The following is a 21,052-nucleotide window of genomic DNA, read 5'->3' on the forward strand; positions in this document are numbered from 1 at the left end:
GGGAAGAGTAAGAGAGGAGGATTTCTACTCGGGGTCCTGCTCGGCACAGTCGGAGCCACACTCTGAGCCCGCTCCTCCGTGCTCCTGGATGGTCTGCAGCTCGTCGGATTCCGAGGGGCGGTCTTTGAAGGTGTTGTCCTCGCGACCCGGAGCATCTCGAGAGAAGAGGCGGACCAAGTGTGGGCGGGGCCCCAAGGCATTCGGGTTGTCCGGGCTCAGCTGCTTCCAGCTGCTGTGATGTACTTCAGCGTTCATGGAGTCAGTCACCGCTGCACACTTGCCAGAGCAATCATTGTTCTGGTTCATGTCCGCCTCGCCCAGTCCTACACACAATCACTGGAGTTATCTCTGCACTTACAATAACATCATTGTCACCACCACCATCCCCCAGCTGTCAACAAGATCTGCACACAACCCTCTGCATACATTATCAACGCTCTTTGTGAAAGAATGATCCAAAATCCCAATAATAAAAATGAAAAAGTACCAGGAAACCTTCAGCGTCAGTTGTAAATTGAGAGGTGAGTGGGTTCAGTTTCCATTATGTCAACAGGCAGGGTCCAAAACTAACACTAGGCAAATTAAAGTAAAAATTGGCTTTGGTAAGTAAATTAATGAATTTTGGCATTTCACTTTATAAAGAAACTGCAACTGAATTCATGGTTTAAAGTGAATTGTAATGTTGATATTAGAGGTTGGCCGATACTGGATTCTGCTGATAACAATAACTAATGCCTAATTCACACAAGCAGCGACTTTTGTCCATGATGTCGCTTATCCCTGTACTATGAAGTCACTAGTGGGCGTTCTTACTGCTGTCGATTAAACGTTATTGGTTGACTGCATATCTGGCCATTACCAATTTGACAAGGAATTAGTGTTCTTTTCCCTAAAATTGAGCATTCTGCATGCGAGTGTTTTTTACATGAACTGCAGCAGTGCTCATTGCATCAAATTATTAACAAGATGAATGATCTATAAAGATTCTTTTCTGTGCATAATTTTTATTATATCCATGTACATAGACAAATCACAGGTGGTATTTACACTTGATCACTTAATGAGTTTTGCTGATCAGATTGGTGTAAAAGCACTCCAAGGCGGATACGAGACGGATATAAATCTGATCAACAATAAATAGGATGTTTTGAGACGCATTATAAACGAAATTCGGTCAAGTGTAAACGTATCTGGCTGTTCAAGCCACAAATGTAAACGTTACTCCTCCTAAACAGTACTACATCAGCATTGGGAAAATGTGAAAAATAACAGATGTTATCAATTATTTGCATAGGGCTCACACGTGCAATAAATAATAACCAATAAGAAATGGATGTACGCTGTAGGAGAGACTTTTTTCACTTATTTGATGCAGATCGCTGATGTAACTGAAACTTTGCCCCTGAGGGCAAAGATACAGTGCGCACACATGTGCTTGCATGGGGCAAAGTCACTTGGAATCAAATAATAATTCACATCTTTTAAATTCACTGCATTAGCATAATCATGGAAGATCTAGTTGCATATAGCATGAGAATTGAAGATCGGCTTTATATCTGTTTGGTGGAGACACAATGATGTTTTCAAGTGTAAATGGAATGTGCTTTTACAATCGAATAGCTATCCGATCAGTAACAAAGTGTAAAAACTCCCACCTAGAACAGTGAAATTGCTCAGAAACTTTGTCCAAAAGTCGCTCCTCATTTGCATGAAGTTAAACTTTTCTTGACTTTCTTAAGCTGCTGCATGTGTGAACGAAGGTGTTGGAAGAAAGCCGTTAACCAATTAATCAGCTGACAGTTTTTAGCGAAACGTGACAAAAGATATCTGTTTACAGCTTTTAAACTCTAAAAGCTTTTTACTCCCGGATTTTACTTGATATTAATTTCATATGGAAATTAAATAATACGTTTTGCATTCTATTCATGATCTTTCTGATCGGAATGATGATTTGACTGCATGTTTGATGTTTAATACATAATCATATTTCATGGTTATGGAAACTGAATACTTGGTAAGTGTTGGTTATATTGCCTGCATGCATTGTAAAGTTTTTTAAATGACTTTACATTTTGTGTTATTCAGGCTTTATTAATTCATTTGACGATTTTTCTTTACAGCATGGAACTTCAAAAGTATGCCAAAATATTTATGTATTATTCTTTAAGCGACTCAAGAGCAAGCGTACAGTAATTTCCTCATTTATTTTCTGCCTGCAGTAGAGGCAACAAGTATAACAAATGATATGTACCTACAACTCATTTAAGATGCTACAATAATTTAATAAATACATTTAAATCCAGAAATGACATTGCTAGCATTGATTTTGTTAATTTGTGAAACATCTAGTAAGCATTTTGGCTGTGCACTCGAAGAACGATGTATGCCTCTTTGCATGTCATCACTTCAATTTAGAACAATTTGATGATTTTGATTAGATAATAATCATCAAATTGTGTGGATTTGATTTGTCTTTATCCATCATAACTGACAATATTCATCCATATTTTCAGTTATGATGGATAAAGACAAATCAAATCCACACAGTTTACTGATAGAAGAAAAAAAAATATCAACAAACTATCTTTGTTGTTTTTTGCCAATAACAGATTTCCAAAAGCAACTATCGGCACAGATTAAGCAGGAAAACTGATAAACAGGTCAACCTCTAGTAGATAGTCTGCCCATTGCTGATATAAGTGCTGCGTGTGATTCTATCTATGAACATTCAAACCATCTACTCAAGAAAACACCTGTCCTGACCTGCACGTTGAGATAACTTTACCATCATAAGTTTATCTAGGATGCCTAGTTTATGTCATAATTTGGCTGGAAATTTTTCTCAATTTGCCCATCAGAGACTGGAATCCTGGACCCTGTTAACATCTAAAGTTAGATCAGTTACAGAGTGGAGCTTCCTCAGGAGGTCGTCAGGTCTGAAGGCAGTGCAGCAGCACAAAGCCACAACTGTACTGCACAACACAAGAGAATCTGCATTCTAGTGTCTCTGACAAGAGACTCTTTGTCCAGCCACACAGTTATTGTAGAAGCACAAAGGAAACAGTGTGACTGTAATAACTTCCCCAGGCTGGAATTTGCAAAGTGACACTCATCTAATATGTGAACTCCATCATGTAAGGTGCAGCCGAACCAAACATCTCTTCATGGCAGGTACCTCTACTGTACTAACACCCTTATCACCATTCCTTTTTAGGGTACACGAATTGTTAATTTAGAGATCAAGTAAAAACAAATAATACTTAGCTGGGCCCCATAACGTCTTTAAGTCTTCAATTCTGGTCTCTAGATATGGCTCAAATTGATGGAATTATTTTGCTTGTTTTATCTTCCGCTAGGGGATAATTGTCTGACTGCTCAGAAAAATACAGCATACCTCTCCTGAAACAAGTAGCACGATTAAAGATATCACTCATGTACATTAAGACCGAATTATACGTCTATTCCAAACCAACGCCATAACCTCTGAGTTCATCCAAGTATGTGAACTTGTTGAGGATTATGACGTATTATTTATTGTGCTGAACGTGTTGCCTGCTATGCAGAGAGAAGAGAAAACACATATATTGTATGCTTGCTCTTCAGTCTTAAATAATGATAAATAAATATTTTGAATTATTTACTGTATACAATACTGTCAAAAAATAGTATTTGAAAGGTCTCTACAAAGAGAATAGGACAAGCATATTGTTTTACGTATGGAACAAAAACAAAGTGTATCAAGCAAATATATACTGAGAAAAAGCTGTGAAAATACACAGAATTAGCTGTATCATGTTGTGTAGCTTTATGTCACATTTCTGATTATAACTTCATAAAACATAAACAGAATATAACACAGCAGATCCTACCAATTAAAAATTTGTCCAAACTGGGGGCCTGGGCAGCTCAACGAGTACTGACACTGACTATCACCCCTGTAGTCACGAGTTCAAATCCAGGGGGTGCTGAGTGACTCCAGCCAGGGCTCCTAAGCAACCAAATTGTCCTGGTTGCTAGGAAGGGTAGAGTCACATGGGGTAATCTCCTAATGGTCACGATTAGTGGTTCTTGCTCTCAATGGGGCGTGTGGTGAGTTGTGTGTGGATCGTGGAGAGTAGCATGAGTCTCCACATGCTGTGAGTCTCTGCAGTGTCATGCACAATGAGTCATGTGATAAGATGCGCAGATTAACGTCTCAGAAGTGGAGGCAACTGATACTTGTCCTCCGCCACCCGGATTGAGGTGAGTAACCGTGCCACCATGAGGACCTACTAAGTAGTGGGAATTGGGCATTCCAAATTGGGAGAAAAGGGGATAAAAAAAAATATATAAATTGCCAAAACGTAATGTGATACAATGCCAATCCAATGATCCGGAGACAAACTTAGAGAAAATATGAGGCTACCTCAGTTATGTGTTTTTATCATCCTAGAATGTCCTGGTTACAAACAGACCATCCACATCTGTTGCGGTCTGCATAGATGCGAAAACAACAAACTACCCAACACCCTTTATTCACTGTATGCTAGCAGCACGACATAATGCATCAAAAGCAAATCGCTCCCATTTGTAATCATTAATTCTTTTTTAACTGAATGTGACCGTCACGTTGCATCATGTCGTGCAAACAGTTTAGGGACACTCCGTTCTATTTCTGATGCACTGGACATGCTTGACACTACAACTCACAGCAGATTGTCCGTTCACACTCTCTTTTTACAACATTTGATTCAACACATCCATTATATATTTATACACAGCATTAGTATAAATCAGCTTAGATGCTGCAGGGCAAGTTACGCACTGAATACTTTGGATTTGGGGTTTGTTCATATCCCTAACCTAAAGCAAACTACACAAAAGAAATGAACAGTTGGATGAGATTTCCGAGACAATGCTAAACCCTCCAGTTCAAACAGAGGCACACAGTATGCAGCAGTGGGACTGAGGCACGGGAAGCATGTCTCTGAGAGGAGCTGCAGGCATGCCGTCTCCCACTCCTGCATGAAATGCTCTGTATGGTGGCATTCATCAGTGTCCGCTGGCCCCCACACACCCTGAAGACAGTCACTTGTCTGTTTCACTGTCCTCACTGAACATTCACCAGCCTTCAACACGGTTCACTCCCCTCATGCAGCTGAGGCCGAGCGTTCACTCAGTGCTCTTCACAAGTCATAGACTTGTATTTATCAATTACATATCCTGTACATGCTGGTCTGGCAGCGGGAAAAAGGGCCTCTGGATCCAGGTTTTGTTTCGATTTACCCTTTTGTTTGTATTGTATACTGGACAACTTACATACTAAAGGATATGCATATTACAGCTAACAAACTATAGTTCAATAAAAAAGAGAGACTTGCAAAAACAATCAGCAGCTTCTCTAACATACTGATGTTGATCTCCAGCAGCATATGACAGAGTTCATCATCAGCCTGCATAATTACATATAAATTGCAAATAAGCATTCAAGTTTAGATTTTTTCGAGGGTTCTTAAAAGTGAACTTTTCCCCTGTTTGCTGCCTTCATAGGATAGTCTCTCGTCAGGGGTTTGGGACTGTGTGTGTTCATGTGGTGCCATCAGCATTGATGACAGCAGCCAGGTCATGTAATTCTGGGGCTGCATGAGCCAGCTGAACAACAGCCTTTGAGAAGAATGATAATGATAATCTTTCCAAGTTATTTTTATTTATATAGGGCTTTTCACAATACATATTGTTTCGAAGTGGCTTTACAGAAAGTCTTAAATGCCCCCTGAACAGCTTCATTGTAAATCATGCCTTAATGTTTTGAAGTGCAATTTCAATTTAGAAATATCTTTGGTTTTTCAATTTCTGTGGTTCAATAAATGACTTTCATTTCTAAAGAAAAAATACACCCTCGGCAGTGGGAGCAGGGGGGGTTATGATGTAATCGGATATCGCAATGTTTTTTTTAATAAAAATATTCTTGCATATCCCCCAGCCCTACAGTGTAAACTGCATTTAAGCACTGCCGACACATGAAACTGACCCTTAAGAATGTGTATTTAGCTGTGCTGATTAATTATACACAGAATATTAAATAGCAGCAATTATTGTATCTGGAATTATTAGAAACTGATTGGAATATCTGCCAAAATAATATAACCAAACTGGTGACATTAGCAACACTCTTGAATTGAAAATATTGGCAATCACATTATGTACTTTTATTTGTCACTCCAAAAATATGTTGCGAAACACAGGGATGCAGTGTCACAAGAACATACAAACATCAATTTACCCCATTCGCTCTGCTCAAATCACAAAATGACGTGCTTTCTCATTAAAAAAACCTTAAAGGGGTCATGACATGAGAAACCAAATTTGCCTTGATCTTTTGGTATATAAGAGGTCTTTGTATCATTAAAACGTCCTGCAAGTTTAATATTTTAAGACGTCCTCCCCATTCTAAACGAATCATTTATTTAATCAAGCTCAAAATACAGCTCGTTCTGGATTCATGGTTAGAAGTGACGTGCAGTAGCCAGCGTTTGCATATGACCGCCTCCAGCACAAGATAACTACGCTTTAAGCGCCAAGACAACTACGCTCATTTCAGTATCGCCGTGCGCTTCACAAGTGTTCAGTCGATGGACAGCGAGCTCTGACAGAGACTACTTGTGCACAGGAAAATTACGATGCCACACAGATGTGCTGTTCCTGGCTGTGGTCAAACAAAACCTCTGAATAAGCTGCCGAAAGATCCAGACGTCAGGGAAAAATGGATGCAGTTTATTTTTTGCGGACGTCCCAGTCACGGCAGTGTTAACTTAAGTGTTTGTTCTGTACATTTTAAGGATGACTGCTTTGAGAACAAATCTCAATATGATGCTGGCTTTGCCAGAAAACTGTTGCTCAAAGATAAGTCCGTGCCGACTATTCTGGGAACAACGACGACGCAAACTGTAAGTAATCTATTTTAAACTTTAAACTACTTTTTAAAGCGCAATTTCATTCATTATGAATAATAACAGTGTTTTTACTTAGTTTACTTGCATATTGTTCTGGCTGGAGTGCGTCAATAATTGATACATAGGCACTGACGTTAGCCAATCATAACAGTGGGCGTTAACACTGAAGTCTTAAATGGAAAACACCCCCAAAACAGACTGTTTGAATCAGAGGATGAGAAACAGGGTGGGAAAAGGTCATAAATCACTAGATTTTAAAAGTTTTTCTTAAAAAAATATATATTAATACTATAATTGCACCTAAGGGAACATAATAATACAATAAAAAAACCCATGTCATGACCCCTTTAAGAAAGTTTATTTTTCTTTTACATTGGTAAATACATATTCGACAGCATAAAATGCTTGAGAAAAACTTGAATCAGTTCAAATGCAACAGAGAGGGCTATCTGTAGTTGTGAAACACATCTTATATTATCTGGCATCTTCTCATTGATCAGCGTCCACTTCAGGCACTTGAAAAACAACTATATTAAAGGGCTCACAGGCTGGACAGAGCAGATTTACTGGCTCTTTACCAAAATGTCAATTCAGAGGGGATTAGTATAACCAGGGGTTATTTTTACTGGGCATTTTAGAGTAGGTAAAAGACACTTTAATCTCTGGTGTGATGCAGGAACAGACACTAAAATCACAGAGAAGCTCTGGTAGTTATTATATCACCCCATGTCTCCATCTCAAACTAATCCCATCCAAATAGGTCTATCGTTGCAAATCACTATGATCTATAAATTGGATACTTGTCTCGATAAGGATACTGTATTCATCACTAACATGGTCACAATTTGAAAAAAGGTCTGAAACAAGGCAGAGCTGTGGAAATATCTCCACTAAAGCCTGTACATTTGTAAATCCAGCATTCATAAACAAATACATTCAGCAATAATAGCATTTTTAATCATTTTATTCCATTCAGTAGTTTGCCACACACTGTGTTTTATCAACTACGTTCCTATACAAAACTTTGAAATATTGTGGCGTGAATAAATGACGTGTGTGTGCTGATTACAATCATAGCACATACAGTACCAGCTGCATGTTTGTGTGTCTGCAGCTTCCTTTGCACAAAGGATTTCATGTTTGTGTGTGTATATGTGTAAGCAGAAGTGTTGTGTATTCAGTCAGATGAAGTGTATGTTGGGGTAGGTTGTTGGAGCGAACACCAGCTGGTACAGAGAGAGAGAGAGACTGACCACTGCAGGCCGCTGCGCTCATATTCAAAAGCTCATATTGTTCAGTACGCTGGTATGTCACTGTCATCATTGTTCATCATTGCACAAAAATGTGCATTTTACTCAAACACATACCTATAAATAGTAAATCCAGAGAAACTGGTAATTTCATAGTGGTCTCTTCATTTTTTCAGAGCTGTCTACATCAAACACAGCAGTTCCTGAATGAATGTTACTTACACAGAAGTTATGACTTTTGTCATGTCCAGCTCTAAATGAAATAAGAACTGTTCTTGTGTTTTGTAATGTGTAATGCGGTTACTGACAGGCTGTTCATATGACAATATGTATTTTTAAGATACACAAGTTTTGTTGTAATTAGTATAATTTTATAAAAAATAAACAAATTAAATATTTAAAATGTTTAGTTTGTTTAGGATTTTTATTTAACATCTTTCATGTGTATGAACACTTTAAGGATGAAATCTAAGCTAAATTCATGAAATGAACAATGACTTTCCCCACATCTGAATACAGTACAGTAGTATGCCAAAAGTAGTATCTCATAGGAGTAGAATGCCATGTCAGATTCGAAATGGTGAATAAAAAGCAAACAAAAAAACAACAACTGCGAAGCAGCTCTTTACACCTGCAAATGTTGAATATACCTGTAGAAAGTTGTTCTATGTGGTTAAATGATCATACTTGTTGATCAAATTCGATTATTTTGCAGTTGGTGTTAATACATTCAGGTCACGGGACAATGCCCACGTTCCCAGATTAATTATATCTTGGAATTTATTTATTTATACTACTCATCTGCATACCTAAAGAACATAGTTTATTAATGGCCAAGAAGTTCGTCATTAAATCCAGTTCATAATCTGACAGTACTCATCTTGACTGGAGTGAGCTCACTGATATTAATGAAATACCTAAAGATCTCAAGAAGTTGTACAAAATGGTTCTTGCAGGATGGTGGGTTAACCAGTAATCACAGATCAGTAAATCCACAGGCATCAATTAAGCAAGTAAATAAATAAATAACATGCAAAATGTTCTTACCAAACACCTCATCTTGTGACTCTGCAGAAGCGTCCACCAAGATGTGTTCAGATACTGTTGAAGACACCTTAAAAAAAACACAGAAGGACAATGAGTAAGAGATTTACATTTCCTAGCCAAAAAATATTATTTAAAAAGAAAAACAAAATGAAAATATAATTGCAATGGAAGAAATAATCCATGCATTGTTTTTAGAATGGTGAATTAATAGCTACTCTAAAACGTATATTGACAGAAATCTTTCGCCTGTCACATGTTGACAGCTCGAGGAGTTTATATGGCGTCAGGTGCGCTGTGTATATGTAAACAAACACATTCTTTTTGTCTGCTTTCAGTTCTGGGCTTTTAGAGCAAACAAATACACATTAGCTTTTCGTCATATTTTTTGTTGTTAAAATAGCCAAATCTGTCGGATATTTCTCCCCATTGTCCTCATAGGAATGATTGAGTAACTATGGAAACAGGGCTTTGCTTTCCCCCACAAATGGGTAGGGTCTCCTTTCTAAATGTATGGGTTAAATTTCAGTCTGCTCCTCACATAACGCTATCACATGGCATCAGAAGAATTGAAATATAGTGCACAAGTGATATAGGTGACATTTATAGTGCTTTTACGAGCTTTTGAAGCTTGACAATCACAATCCTCTCATCACTCAAGTAGCTATAATAAAAACATTGCTCTTGCAGCAGTATCACATCCCTAACAAAAATTGAGAGTCCATTGAAAATTTGCCGCAAATTCACCACTGATCATTTTCACATGCAAATGAGATTGTGGGAAACTTGCAGAAAATTGTCCATTGTTGACAAAGGTTTGCCGGAGGTTCACCACTGCCAGTGAAGAACTGCACATTTCTGGCAAACATTTGTGGCGAATCACAAGCTTATTTGCATGTGAAAATAATGAGTGGCAAATTTGTGGCAAATTTTCAGCTAGTTTGCTTGATCTCTTGAGTTTTTGTTTAGGTTATTTGTATTTTATTCTATTTTGGGATGTCTTAAGAGTACATAGGAATAATTGTTTTATGCATTAAATGAAATGTAACAAAGTATACAGAAAATAACAGAACAATGCAAGCATGGTGACCAAAAGTTTAAATGTAATGCCCCATTCACACTGCAAACAACACTGTCGCCAGGTAACGCTAGACTCTGCGATCTGTGTCGCTGGTGGGCATTCCTACTGCTGTCGTTTTAATGTTATTGGTGGACTTCACATCTGGACATAGTAGCTTTTTAAATTATGATACAGATTATACTGCCGGGAAAACTAAGATAGCATTCTAATTTGACAAAGTATCAGTTCTATTGCTTCTAAAAATGAACATTAACATATGAATAGCCAACAGCAATGCTCAATGAATCATATCATGAACAAGATGAACGATCTATCAATGTATGAATCAAACTCATTCAGAATGCCAACACTGTTTGCCACGCATCATTTTTAATAGCCCATTTCCATGAATGAATGAATGAACATTACATTTATATAGGGCTTCTCTGTATCAATGTGTGTGTTACAGACAAATGATATAGAACACTGAAGACTGCACTCAACTCCAGTATCTCACACTCGCACCAAATATGTGACGTGAGCTACACTGTCTTCACTCTCATTGGTAGACGCTCGCAAATCCTGCTAAACATTTGCATAAAGTTAGACTTTTATCAACTTTGTCTTGTTGCTTGCCACACCCACATATTGCTGCCAACAGTCATTGTCACACGTGTTGCCGGAACTTGCTGTGCTCTCACTGAAAGTTAATACCATCCTCTCCTTTTGTCAGGGGCAAATGTTTTTTCTTGTTTTAAAGGGGGGGGTGTCCTAAACCACTGATTTACTGTAAGGCCTGTGTTATTGTTAACTGTAATTAAGTATTGATTACAAATTACAAGACTAAAATTGTAATCAATAAATGTAATCTTTTAGAATACACTTTTAGGTCACCTGAATTGATTACTTTAACATTACTTAATGCATGTGTTATTGCAAGCAAATTAAGCACCAATTCAAAAGCAACTTGCTATTTGTCAGTCGCTGAGTAAAATAAAAGGTATTTGAGCAGGTCAAACAAAAGGGAAAATCTAAGAAAATGGAAGACAATGATAACATGCATGTATTTTTTTAATTGTAGGAGAATTGTTGTTGTTTAGGAATAGGGATTGGGTTGTTTTTCAGTTCAAATAATCAATAATGAGTGAATGTCTCTAGACATGTTGTAGAGACGTACGATTTGTACCTCATAATTATTCATGAAAAGGTTTGGCCCTAATCTACGACGCAAGGACTAAAGTGCATTTGTATGGTGCCAAAGTGGTACAAAAGAACAAAGCTGCATGTGACTGGCACCTCTGAAATGTTTATTTGCAAAATGCAGCTTTATTTCAAAATTTTCGTAAGCCAAAGATTGCATTGCTTGGTTATTTTTCCCAAGTGTCTTTTAGAAAGTCAAGTTTGTGTGAGGTCAAATGAGGATCGGGACTGCACTGTTTGCAATGTCTGGCTAGGTCTATCACATGTATTTCAGGCTTTGGCTGAGACCACACTTTTAAAAAAAAAGAATAATCATCTGTAAATTAAGCACTAGTTATTGCCATTAGCTAACTGGTAATGTAATGAAAATGTAATTGTGTAATCTGACTATGCATCATTTAAAAACTTTAATGTAATCGTAATTGTTTTTGTGATCTGATTATGTAATCTGTTACTACCCAAAATTCTTCAAGTGGATGGTTGTTTTTTCCTTTCTTTTAAAGCTGTACCTAGACAGCCAAGTTTAAAACTAATCACATATTAGGCACATATTATGTGTGTCCAACTCTGAATCTGGTTTCAGAGATCAGATCAGAAAACATTTGTTTACACCTGTATTATGAATCAGAGCTGTCCACTTGTTATAGTGTCTGTCCCTGCCTTTTGATGACTGCCAAAAGTCCGAGTATCTACTTCTGGTGTGGTTGTGTGTTAGGTACCGAGGCACTGGTGATTGTGGAATTTGGGATAGGTTGATAAAGAAGCTCAGCATGACTAAGTTCTATGAGTGAACTGGATTTCTCCCAACATCATGCTCCATCCTGACTTTTCAGCTCATGTAGGGGGAGAAGGTAACTCACTCGAACAGAATAAACTTGCAAATGCCATCTCAGGGAGTCGCTGTAGACCATGATTATCCACAGCAGGGTGGCATGTAGCTTCTGGCAGACCAATCTTGTCTTTTGTTTCAGAGAAACACTCTTGTTTGGTTTCAGTTTGAGGTTGGGAGCTCCTACTCTCTAAATGTTTGTAGGTGCTTCTCACTTGCCTGTATGGACATTCCCCTAACAGTGTGTCCTCGACTGTGCAAATAGTTGTTCTTTAATGCATTTTTGAAATACTTTGCTACAGTGCATGTACCAGCATGAATATCCAGAGGAGCATTTATGATTTCTCACCAAAACGCAAGTGTCAGAGAGCACGCTTTGTATTCAGGATGGTGAATGCTTTGACTTTGAGAATGTCTGCAATTATCTGTTCTAACTTGCTGAAATGACTTATTCGTGGGGTGTTCTTACTTAATCCAAGATGTAGGTTAAACAACAACATAAAGCAAGGAGCATTAAAACTGATTTTTCAGGAAAACTGACCACTTTTCTACCCCTATACCTTAATTGATACAGTAAGTGTAACTATAGTAAATTTGTGTAAGGGTTGTGATGAGTGGTTTAAAATGCCTTACAACTGATATCTGTTAATGGTCCTGTTTTCATCGTAATTGCTGTTTCTAACGGCGGGTCTGTTTTAATGTGATTTTAAACTAGTTTAATCACAAACTCATTTGGGGTTTTCACTGAGGTTTTCAACAAATAATTCAATTCTAAATTCCGCGACCTACTCCACGCTTCTTGCATCACTGTTTTTAATGTTCTATGCCGCATGGTTGAGAGTTCGAGACCTGTCCGTCAGTAAACGGACCTGCTCTGCATTAGTGCAACTCTGTCCATTGAGCCGCACTGACAACTCTTACAAAAATCAAGATTTCATTCCAAATTTGCCACAAACTCGCCACTGATCATTTTCACATGCAAATGAGCTTTGTGGCAAACTTGCAGAAAATTGTCCATTGTCGCCAAAGGTTTGCTGCAGGTTCACCACTACCGGTGAAGAGCTGCAAACTTCTGGCAAACATTTGTGGCGAATCACAAGCTTATTTGCATGAGAAAATAATGAAGTTTACTGCTAGTTTCCAGAACTCTAGATTTTTCGTGAGGGAGCTATTGGAGTGTTTGCCGTTTCATACACAACAGAAAACGACAGCGCCTCAAGTGAGTCAGGCATCTTTGTAGTCGCACTAGTGTGACCTCATTGTCAAAATTGAGTTACACTGAAAATAAATTGTTTTTAAAAATAGCAAACCATTTAGTCGCAGCCTGGAGCCCTCCAGCAAGGCACCCTTAAACGTTTAGGCAACATTGCCTTTGATTCTCCAGAAACATTTACATAAACAAAAAACAACTTATATATAATTTAAATAATTTGGCCTATTTTAAGTATCATAAAGTTAGATCACAAAAACACTGTAAAACATAGCCTACCTTGGAATCAGACAGCAGCTCATGTTTTCCAAGGTCCTGCCCCATGTTCCTAAGAAAGAATGGAAAAAAGAAGGCAAAGAATTAAATAACCAAATATTTACAGCTTATAATTATAGTTAAGTGTGTGGTAGTCAACACTGCTGTTTTCAACTTCATTTTCATACATTTAACTGTATAAAGGTGTCTGAAAACCGTTAGCTCCTGCAAATCCACTCCCACACAAACATAAATTCTGTACATAAAACAAGCAGCCTTTTTCAAATGTACAAAATCAAAAGCAGCAAATGAAGTACAACAGGACCAATAGCTCATTTAACTTCCTCAATATACACCCATTAGGGATTTCCAGTCAGATAAAACAACTAAGATTATGTACACTGCAGTTTTTCCTACAGAATTCAGCTCTTGCAGCGGGGAAAAGAGCTTTGGGGGAAATACAATTTGTAATACTAAAACATCTACAATTATTTTAAGTATACAGTCTACATTATGGCCCTATTCTTCAGTCACTTGTTTCCCATCAAGACATAATGCAGTCATATGGTGACTTACATTTATGTTCTTCTTATTGGCAGATACCTTTAACAGATACTTTAACAGATACTTTAACAGGTGTTAGGGCAGTTCACCCACAAATGACATTTCTGTCATTGTTCACCCTCAAGTCTGCATGAATTTGCATCTTCCTTAGCACACAAAAGGAGATGCTAGGCAGTATGTCTCAGTCACCATTCACTGTCCCTGCATCTTACTTTCTATCCAATAAAAGTGAATGGTGACTGAATCTAATATTCTCCCTAACATCTCCTTTTAAGTTCAATGGAAGAAAGCCATACAGGTATGCAACAACATGAAGCTGAGTAAGTGATGGCACAATTTTCATTTTTGAGTGAACTATCACTTTAAGAGTACAAGTCAATAATTGTACAAGGTGTTTATTTATTTATTGCACTATTTCTGCCATTCTTTGTGCTGTATTTTTATGATGGAGCACCATGATTTGAAAGCCGGTGTTCTGACAATCTGTGCTACCAGGAGGCACAGGAGAACCTGTCAGTATGTACTACAATAGCATGAAATGTGTTAAAATCCTAGGTAGCACATCTTGTCAGGCAGATAATACCTATCAGGATGTACTAACTATCAGATACAGTAGTGTGATATGGTGTGAGGCCAGGGGTGTATAACTTTTTACGCTATTATAACACATTATTATTACTTTAGTAATTTTCATAATGATTTTTCCCCGATGTAATCAAGATTCATCATCAGTGGCGGCTTGTCATTAGAGGGCACTGGGGCACCGCCCCCATCAAAATTCCAGAAATATACATGTATACAAAAATAATATAAAAATGCAATAAAAATAAAAAAAATAAAATAGTTTACTCATACGATGTGCATGCTGGTAGTAAGAGCCTCAGCATTTCATAAAAACTGGCTTTAATCGGTTAACTATTTTCTATGTTTTTCAATATGTTTCATGCGGTTTCATGGGCGAGGGACGCCGAACAAACTGATGTCTATCTGAGTCCTTAAATTTTCGGGCAGCATGTGACCTGAAGCTGGTCTCTAATTGGTTTCTTAAAGATTCTCCTCCGGACGCAGGTCGCTGCGTCCCTGGCGAATCAGAATTGGATACATGTTATTTTATCCAATCTGATTGGTTCTCGTCACCTGTCATTCAACTTTACACTCTTGGCCACTACTGCGAGTGCGCAGGCGACTCCGGCAAAACCTTGCTAGGCTGATCACTTTTGCGGAGATAATGGCAGCAGTTAAACCAAACTCTGTCATTGATTTACAAAAAAACCCTTTCACAAGGCGTTCGCTGGAGACCCGAAGGTGGCGGCCCAGACGAGTCATCAGCATCAGACGCCGCTGTAACGCTCTCTGATGCAGCAGTGATGTCGTCATCCAATTCCGGGAGCTCAAGGGACCAGCAGGCCGGCCGCGAAGTGGGCTGCACTCATCCCGAGCTCGGAAGGAAGCAAGCAAACGTGCCGGGGAGGCGGGTGGTTCGAGGGGATTTACCCGGCGAACGGAGTCCGTCATTATCCCCAAATCACCTCCATCGTCCGCGGCGCCTGCCTCAATCCCGTAGGAAGGAGGCGAGACACGGGGGGGCGGCTGAAGTGGCTCTCTCTCATGACAAAAGAAAGCTGCGACCGCAATGCTGCCATGGCTATGTTCTCGCACTGAGAACATAAACCATTGGAGAGAGCGTGCCGGGGAGGCGGGTGGTTCGAGGGGATCCCGCGGGCTGGATCAGGCCCTCCACATAGTATAATGTGGCCCGCGGCTCATTTATCGTAAAAGCTTTTTTTTTTAATTGGATAATTCAGTTAACTTGCATTGGGACGTAGCACGTCTTCACAGGTGTTTAACATGCTCAGGGTTGCCAGATAAGAGACGCAACACCCCCAGATTGAGATTTATACTTGCGCAAATTGGAAATATTACACCTAATGTTATACTTATTTTGGGCAATCTGGCAACCATGCACACGAGTGCGCTATTTCTATCTGGCTTTCCCCTTTGAACAAACATAGCGATCTGTAGTGCAATATTCTGCTCAAGGAAAAGTGTTATACGGCTACTCTGTGTCCATTCTTGAGGCTGCTTGTGAAGTTTGGTGCTACTAATTTTGCAGGTAAAACTTCTCAGTGATTAAATTAAATATAGAAGTAGATCTCGGCATCATTGACACACAGAGGGGGTAATCATTGACATGCGAAACCATCGAGGAGACCCGCATCATGACACTTTTAGCATGTAAACAAACCTGAATATATAAAATACATTTATAAGCTCAGCCTTTATTCAGTTTTTTTATGCCTGACTGAAAAGTATCTACATATGCAGAGCAATACAATACTTTAGGCAATTGCAGAATAGTCCCATTAGTCACAGATACACTTCAGAAAATTGAGTACACAAATATTTCTAGGCTTAAAAGATACAAAAACCAAATCATTGCAGAACATTGTATCTCAAAAGGAATACAATGTGGGCCCCCCCATGCACTACTTACAGCCCGATGTGGCCCCTTAAACAAAATAGTTAAAAATATTAATAATTACACACAATCACCTTTACAAATTTGTTTCATGATTTTACATGAGTAAAAGTAACTGTTATATTTTGTTATGTTTATATAATATGTTATAGTTTCATATTAAATAATCTAAAAGGTAGAATCTATTAGACCTCATTTTATATCAACAGTGGCAGTTTTAGTTAAAGTTTTAAGATGTGTTTCAGCTAGTATTTATTTCTCATAAATACATACAGTTTGTATTATTATTATTACTACTACTTTTTAAGACTAGCACACTGACTTAAACATGGTAACGAGGATCCTTTCCTTCTATGTAATATGTGTATAAATATGTAATATTAGATAACAAACAGGATAATAATGGGCTCATATAAGTAAATATGCCCTTCAATTTTTAAAAGAGGGAGAGACAACTTCCTGTAGATTTTGTTGTTGACATCATCAACAAAAATAAATGTCACTTGATGCATGTCCTTGTACTGGAAAACCATGAACAAAACTATGCAACATAAAAGGAAATGCAACCCAGGATACATTAAATACAGGTTATGTTTTTACTATGGTGGGGCGTCACTTGATGTCCAATGTAAAATCTGTCCTGAAGCAAAACCAGTTGAGAACCACTGAAATAAAGGGACAGACAGGAGCATTCTGGCTGTGCTGTCATGCACCTACAGTATATGTTAACTGTTAATAATATAGAACATTATTTTAAAAGCTCACACAGCTGATGTTATTTTTCAATTAGTAGTTCATTTAACAAGCTATGATAACATGTAAAATAACATGCTTTAGTTATATAACATGTTATAGTTACATGCTATTTTTTATCATGTTTATAATTCTGTTTATTATAATTCTGTTAGCTTTCTTATTTTTTCTATTTATTTATTTTCAAAAGGGAGACTTTTTATACACATACTTCAATAAAATAAATGGTTTCAAGTTTCAGTTATAATAAAGTATTTGCTCAAAAATAAATAAATAAAATAACCCTTCTGTTTTCACTGATAATAGTAATTGTGTAATAATGTATACCCTGATACAGTGAAACTGTGATATTTTCTGAGACGGTTATCATACCGTGAAAATCTCATACCGTTGCAACCCTAGTCATAACCGTATCGTTTCAGTTTGACAAGAAGCCCAACATTAGTTTCCAACTAAAACTTAATATACATTTCTATTAGGGCTGTCGATTTAACGTGTTAATTCAGTGCGATAAATTTTACAAACAATAAAGCGTTAAAAAAATTTACGCATTTAATCGCAATCCCACCCCACCCAATGCAAGCTTGTAGTACCACCCGTTTACTCCAGAGGGCAGTAAGTGAGATTTCAGCTGTATGAGCAATGCGCAGTTTATACAGTGAAGAAAACACTTCAGTAGGCAGAACAACACAAACACGGGTTACGTACTTGCATTCAAAACACTAGGAGGAGTGCAAATGCGATCTAAGGGATCTCAAGATGTGTTTAAAGATTGAGTTTATATTTAGATTGAGATCGAGAAACTATATTTAACCTGACACAGTGACCTAAACATTTTATGTTCATGATGCAAAGCACCCAAGACACTACACAAGCATGTCTGACGCTGGATTGAGAAGAAATTTCCTTCAAATGTATTTAGAAGTACTACCTCACTAATTATTTTCTTGTAGAGAGATTTAATTGTGATGTCGATATATTCTGTACATTTTGTGGTCTGCAGGAGGAAACATTTTTTCATTTATTTTGGAGTTGTCACTACTCTACTTGTTTTTGGTCTGATTTCTGCAAGATTGTTAGAGATCATATTATTCCCAGCTTTCAACATTGTTTTGAACATGTTTTATTCCTTTTTTTTAGCTATGACATCTCTCTTCATAAGGAATATTATTTGATTAATGTTCTGATTTTGTTGGCAAAGTTTAGTATTCATAAATGTAAGTATGGTGGTTATAAACCATTAGTTTTAAGTTTTAATTCAGAGGTTCAGCAATATCTAAGAACAATTTCCAATTTGATAACAAGAAAGCTGTAAAGTGTATTGAAATATGTAAACAATTAGATATTTTTATTAAACTGTTATTTTATTTATTTATTTTCCTTTTTGTTGTTGTTTGTTTTAATATACCTCTCAGCTCTAGATGTAAAAGTTTTGTAAGCATTAATTAAAAAAAAAATAAAAAATGTCTGACGCAGGTGTAAATTGATGGGACCTTAAACAAGCCCTCATAATAAATCTCAACTAATTGACAAATTCACTTGTGAAAGGGATTGCTGTGAACTTTATATGGTAGTAAACAATACCTTATATTCTAAAGCCACTTTTTGTATTGTCTTATCAACGATTAACTCCTCTGCTACAGGAATGTAAAGCATTTTAATTATCTGAATATTTTTTATTATAATAAATATTTAACGATAACTATGTGTAATTATATATTGATATAAATATGTATAATCTTTATATATTGAATTATTGTTATATGAGGGGCTTTCTCAGCAAATATTTGTATATGCGATTAATCACAATTAATTAATCGGGACACCATGTAATTAATTCAAATATAAATTTGAATCGATTGACAGCCCTAATTTCGATGTATATTTAAGGTTCTGAGACCATTTTTAAAGGGTTGGATAGCAGGAGGCACCAGAAACTCTGCTTCTCGTTAGTTATCTGTAAGTTGTCCACCTTTCAGCCCTGAAATAAAATTAAAAAAAAAAACACGAGCGCATCGCCACCGCCAGACGGTTATCTGTTATCTCCTCGCGCGCTCAAATTACTGTAGTATGCAAGTGAGCCCGTGACGTCGCCAAAATATTTCCAGCCATAAATCGGGGCCTTTGACAAAGGTTAAAACGCAATGACCTACCTGTCTGACGCTGCACTGCAAGAATTGTACAAACTCTGTGAAACAGAAGGCCATCGCTAACATGCGTTTAACAGTTAACAGTTTAGTCATGACTGAAATAAATGCACTGTCCACCATCAGCTCAGCTAGCAATGGCAATGCGCAGATAGAGAGCTTGATCAAAATGTTGAGCAAATGCGACGGAAGGGAGCATAATAAGATGTCGTGATTTGACGAGCTCTCTCTCTCTCTCTCTCACACACACACACACACAGTACCTGTCTGCTCAAATACATCCACTGTGCGGAGTGTAGATGTTCAGTCTCACGATTCGGTTTAGTGGTACATCAGACAGTCGACATCTGCATGAATGCGAAGAGTTTTGTTACTTTTGTTTTTCCGTTTCTGCTGCATGTGGTTTAGATGGATGATCTAGTCGTGTACTTCCTGCTTTCTGCATGTAGTGGAAATGTGTTTCAGCGGGGTGGGGCTATGAAAAGACACGCACGCACGCGCGCGGTGTCATCCAGTATTCACGTTGTTGGTCTGTTGTCGTTTATAACTTTGACATGTTATAACACGAATTTCACGTATAACATCATGGCTGTAATATGGCCCTAATAAACAAACGGGTTTTTATTTACCAAATTTTTTCTACAAAATTACACAGAATGAGCATTTTCGAAATGATGGGTTCCTGCCAACATTTTCACAAGAACCACCACAAGTCATTTTTACTTGTAGCGCATTTCACAACACACCATTTCAAAGCAGCTTTACAGAAAATCATGCATTAACAAAAATGAAACTGTAATATCTTAAAAGTCTTTCACATTAGCACTTTTGGTGCGCACCCGGGTTCGAATGACGTCAGAGTTCGGTTCGTTTGGATGATGTGAACGCTGTCTTCCGAACTCGGGTGCGCACCCGCGAACCGTACTCGGGTCCGCTTAAAAAGGTGGTCTGGGGTACGGTTCATATGAACTCCAGTACGGTTCGCTGCTGATATGAACGCAAACGAACCAAACCGCGGAAGTGAACCGCTATTGATGACGTATAATGTGGTCGTCAGTCTCACACGCGTCACTTTCAAAATGAGCGGAAAGGGTTTACTTTGGTCTTCCGATGAAATTGAAACCTTGTTAGCTGTATGGGCTGATGAAAATATTCAAACGCAACTGGAAAACACACATAAAAATGCTGACATTTTCAAAAATGTTTAGCGAGCACATGAAAACGAGGGGATTCACAAGAACGCCGGATCAATGTGTGTGTTTGTGTGTGTGTGTGTAAACACTTACCTTGACGAAAAGCGGGATTGACGCACCCGCACTGCAAGCAGAG

General features: G+C 37.9%; 1 protein-coding gene across 2 annotated transcripts; it reads right to left on the reverse strand.

Moving 5' to 3' along the window:
- Positions 1 to 24: 24 nt before the first annotated feature.
- Positions 25 to 20,160, reverse strand: LOC127657993 (myelin basic protein-like). Of its 2 annotated transcripts, none has more exons than XM_052147042.1 (4): positions 19,987 to 20,160; positions 13,805 to 13,853; positions 9,230 to 9,296; positions 25 to 323 (listed from the first exon to the last, which is right to left on the reverse strand). In XM_052147042.1, exons 2-4 carry the CDS (start codon positions 13,847 to 13,849, stop codon positions 25 to 27), a joined length of 411 nt encoding a protein of 136 aa, XP_052003002.1. In that variant the 5' UTR covers positions 13,850 to 13,853; positions 19,987 to 20,160. The 2 variants fall into 2 exon arrangements, with proteins under 2 accessions (XP_052003002.1, XP_052003003.1); XM_052147043.1 differs by lacking the exon at positions 19,987 to 20,160 and adding an exon at positions 19,730 to 19,823.
- Positions 20,161 to 21,052: the final 892 nt, after the last annotated feature.

This window comes from Xyrauchen texanus, chromosome 17 (assembly GCF_025860055.1).
Source record: "Xyrauchen texanus isolate HMW12.3.18 chromosome 17, RBS_HiC_50CHRs, whole genome shotgun sequence".
Lineage (NCBI taxonomy): Eukaryota > Metazoa > Chordata > Actinopteri > Cypriniformes > Catostomidae > Xyrauchen > Xyrauchen texanus.

Bases quoted from the DNA above. Each gene is read 5' to 3' on its own strand.
- LOC127657993 (XM_052147042.1), bottom strand. From the start codon at position 13,849: ATGGGGCAGGACCTTGGAAAACATGAGCTGCTGTCTGATTCCAAG. The intron at 9,297-13,804 runs GTAGGCTATGTT...GTTTTTTTTAAG, and splicing joins AGCTGCTGTCTGATTCCAAG to GTGTCTTCAACAGTATCTGA. The intron at 324-9,229 runs GTAAGAACATTT...GATTGTGTGTAG, and splicing joins GTCACAAGATGAGGTGTTTG to GACTGGGCGAGGCGGACATG.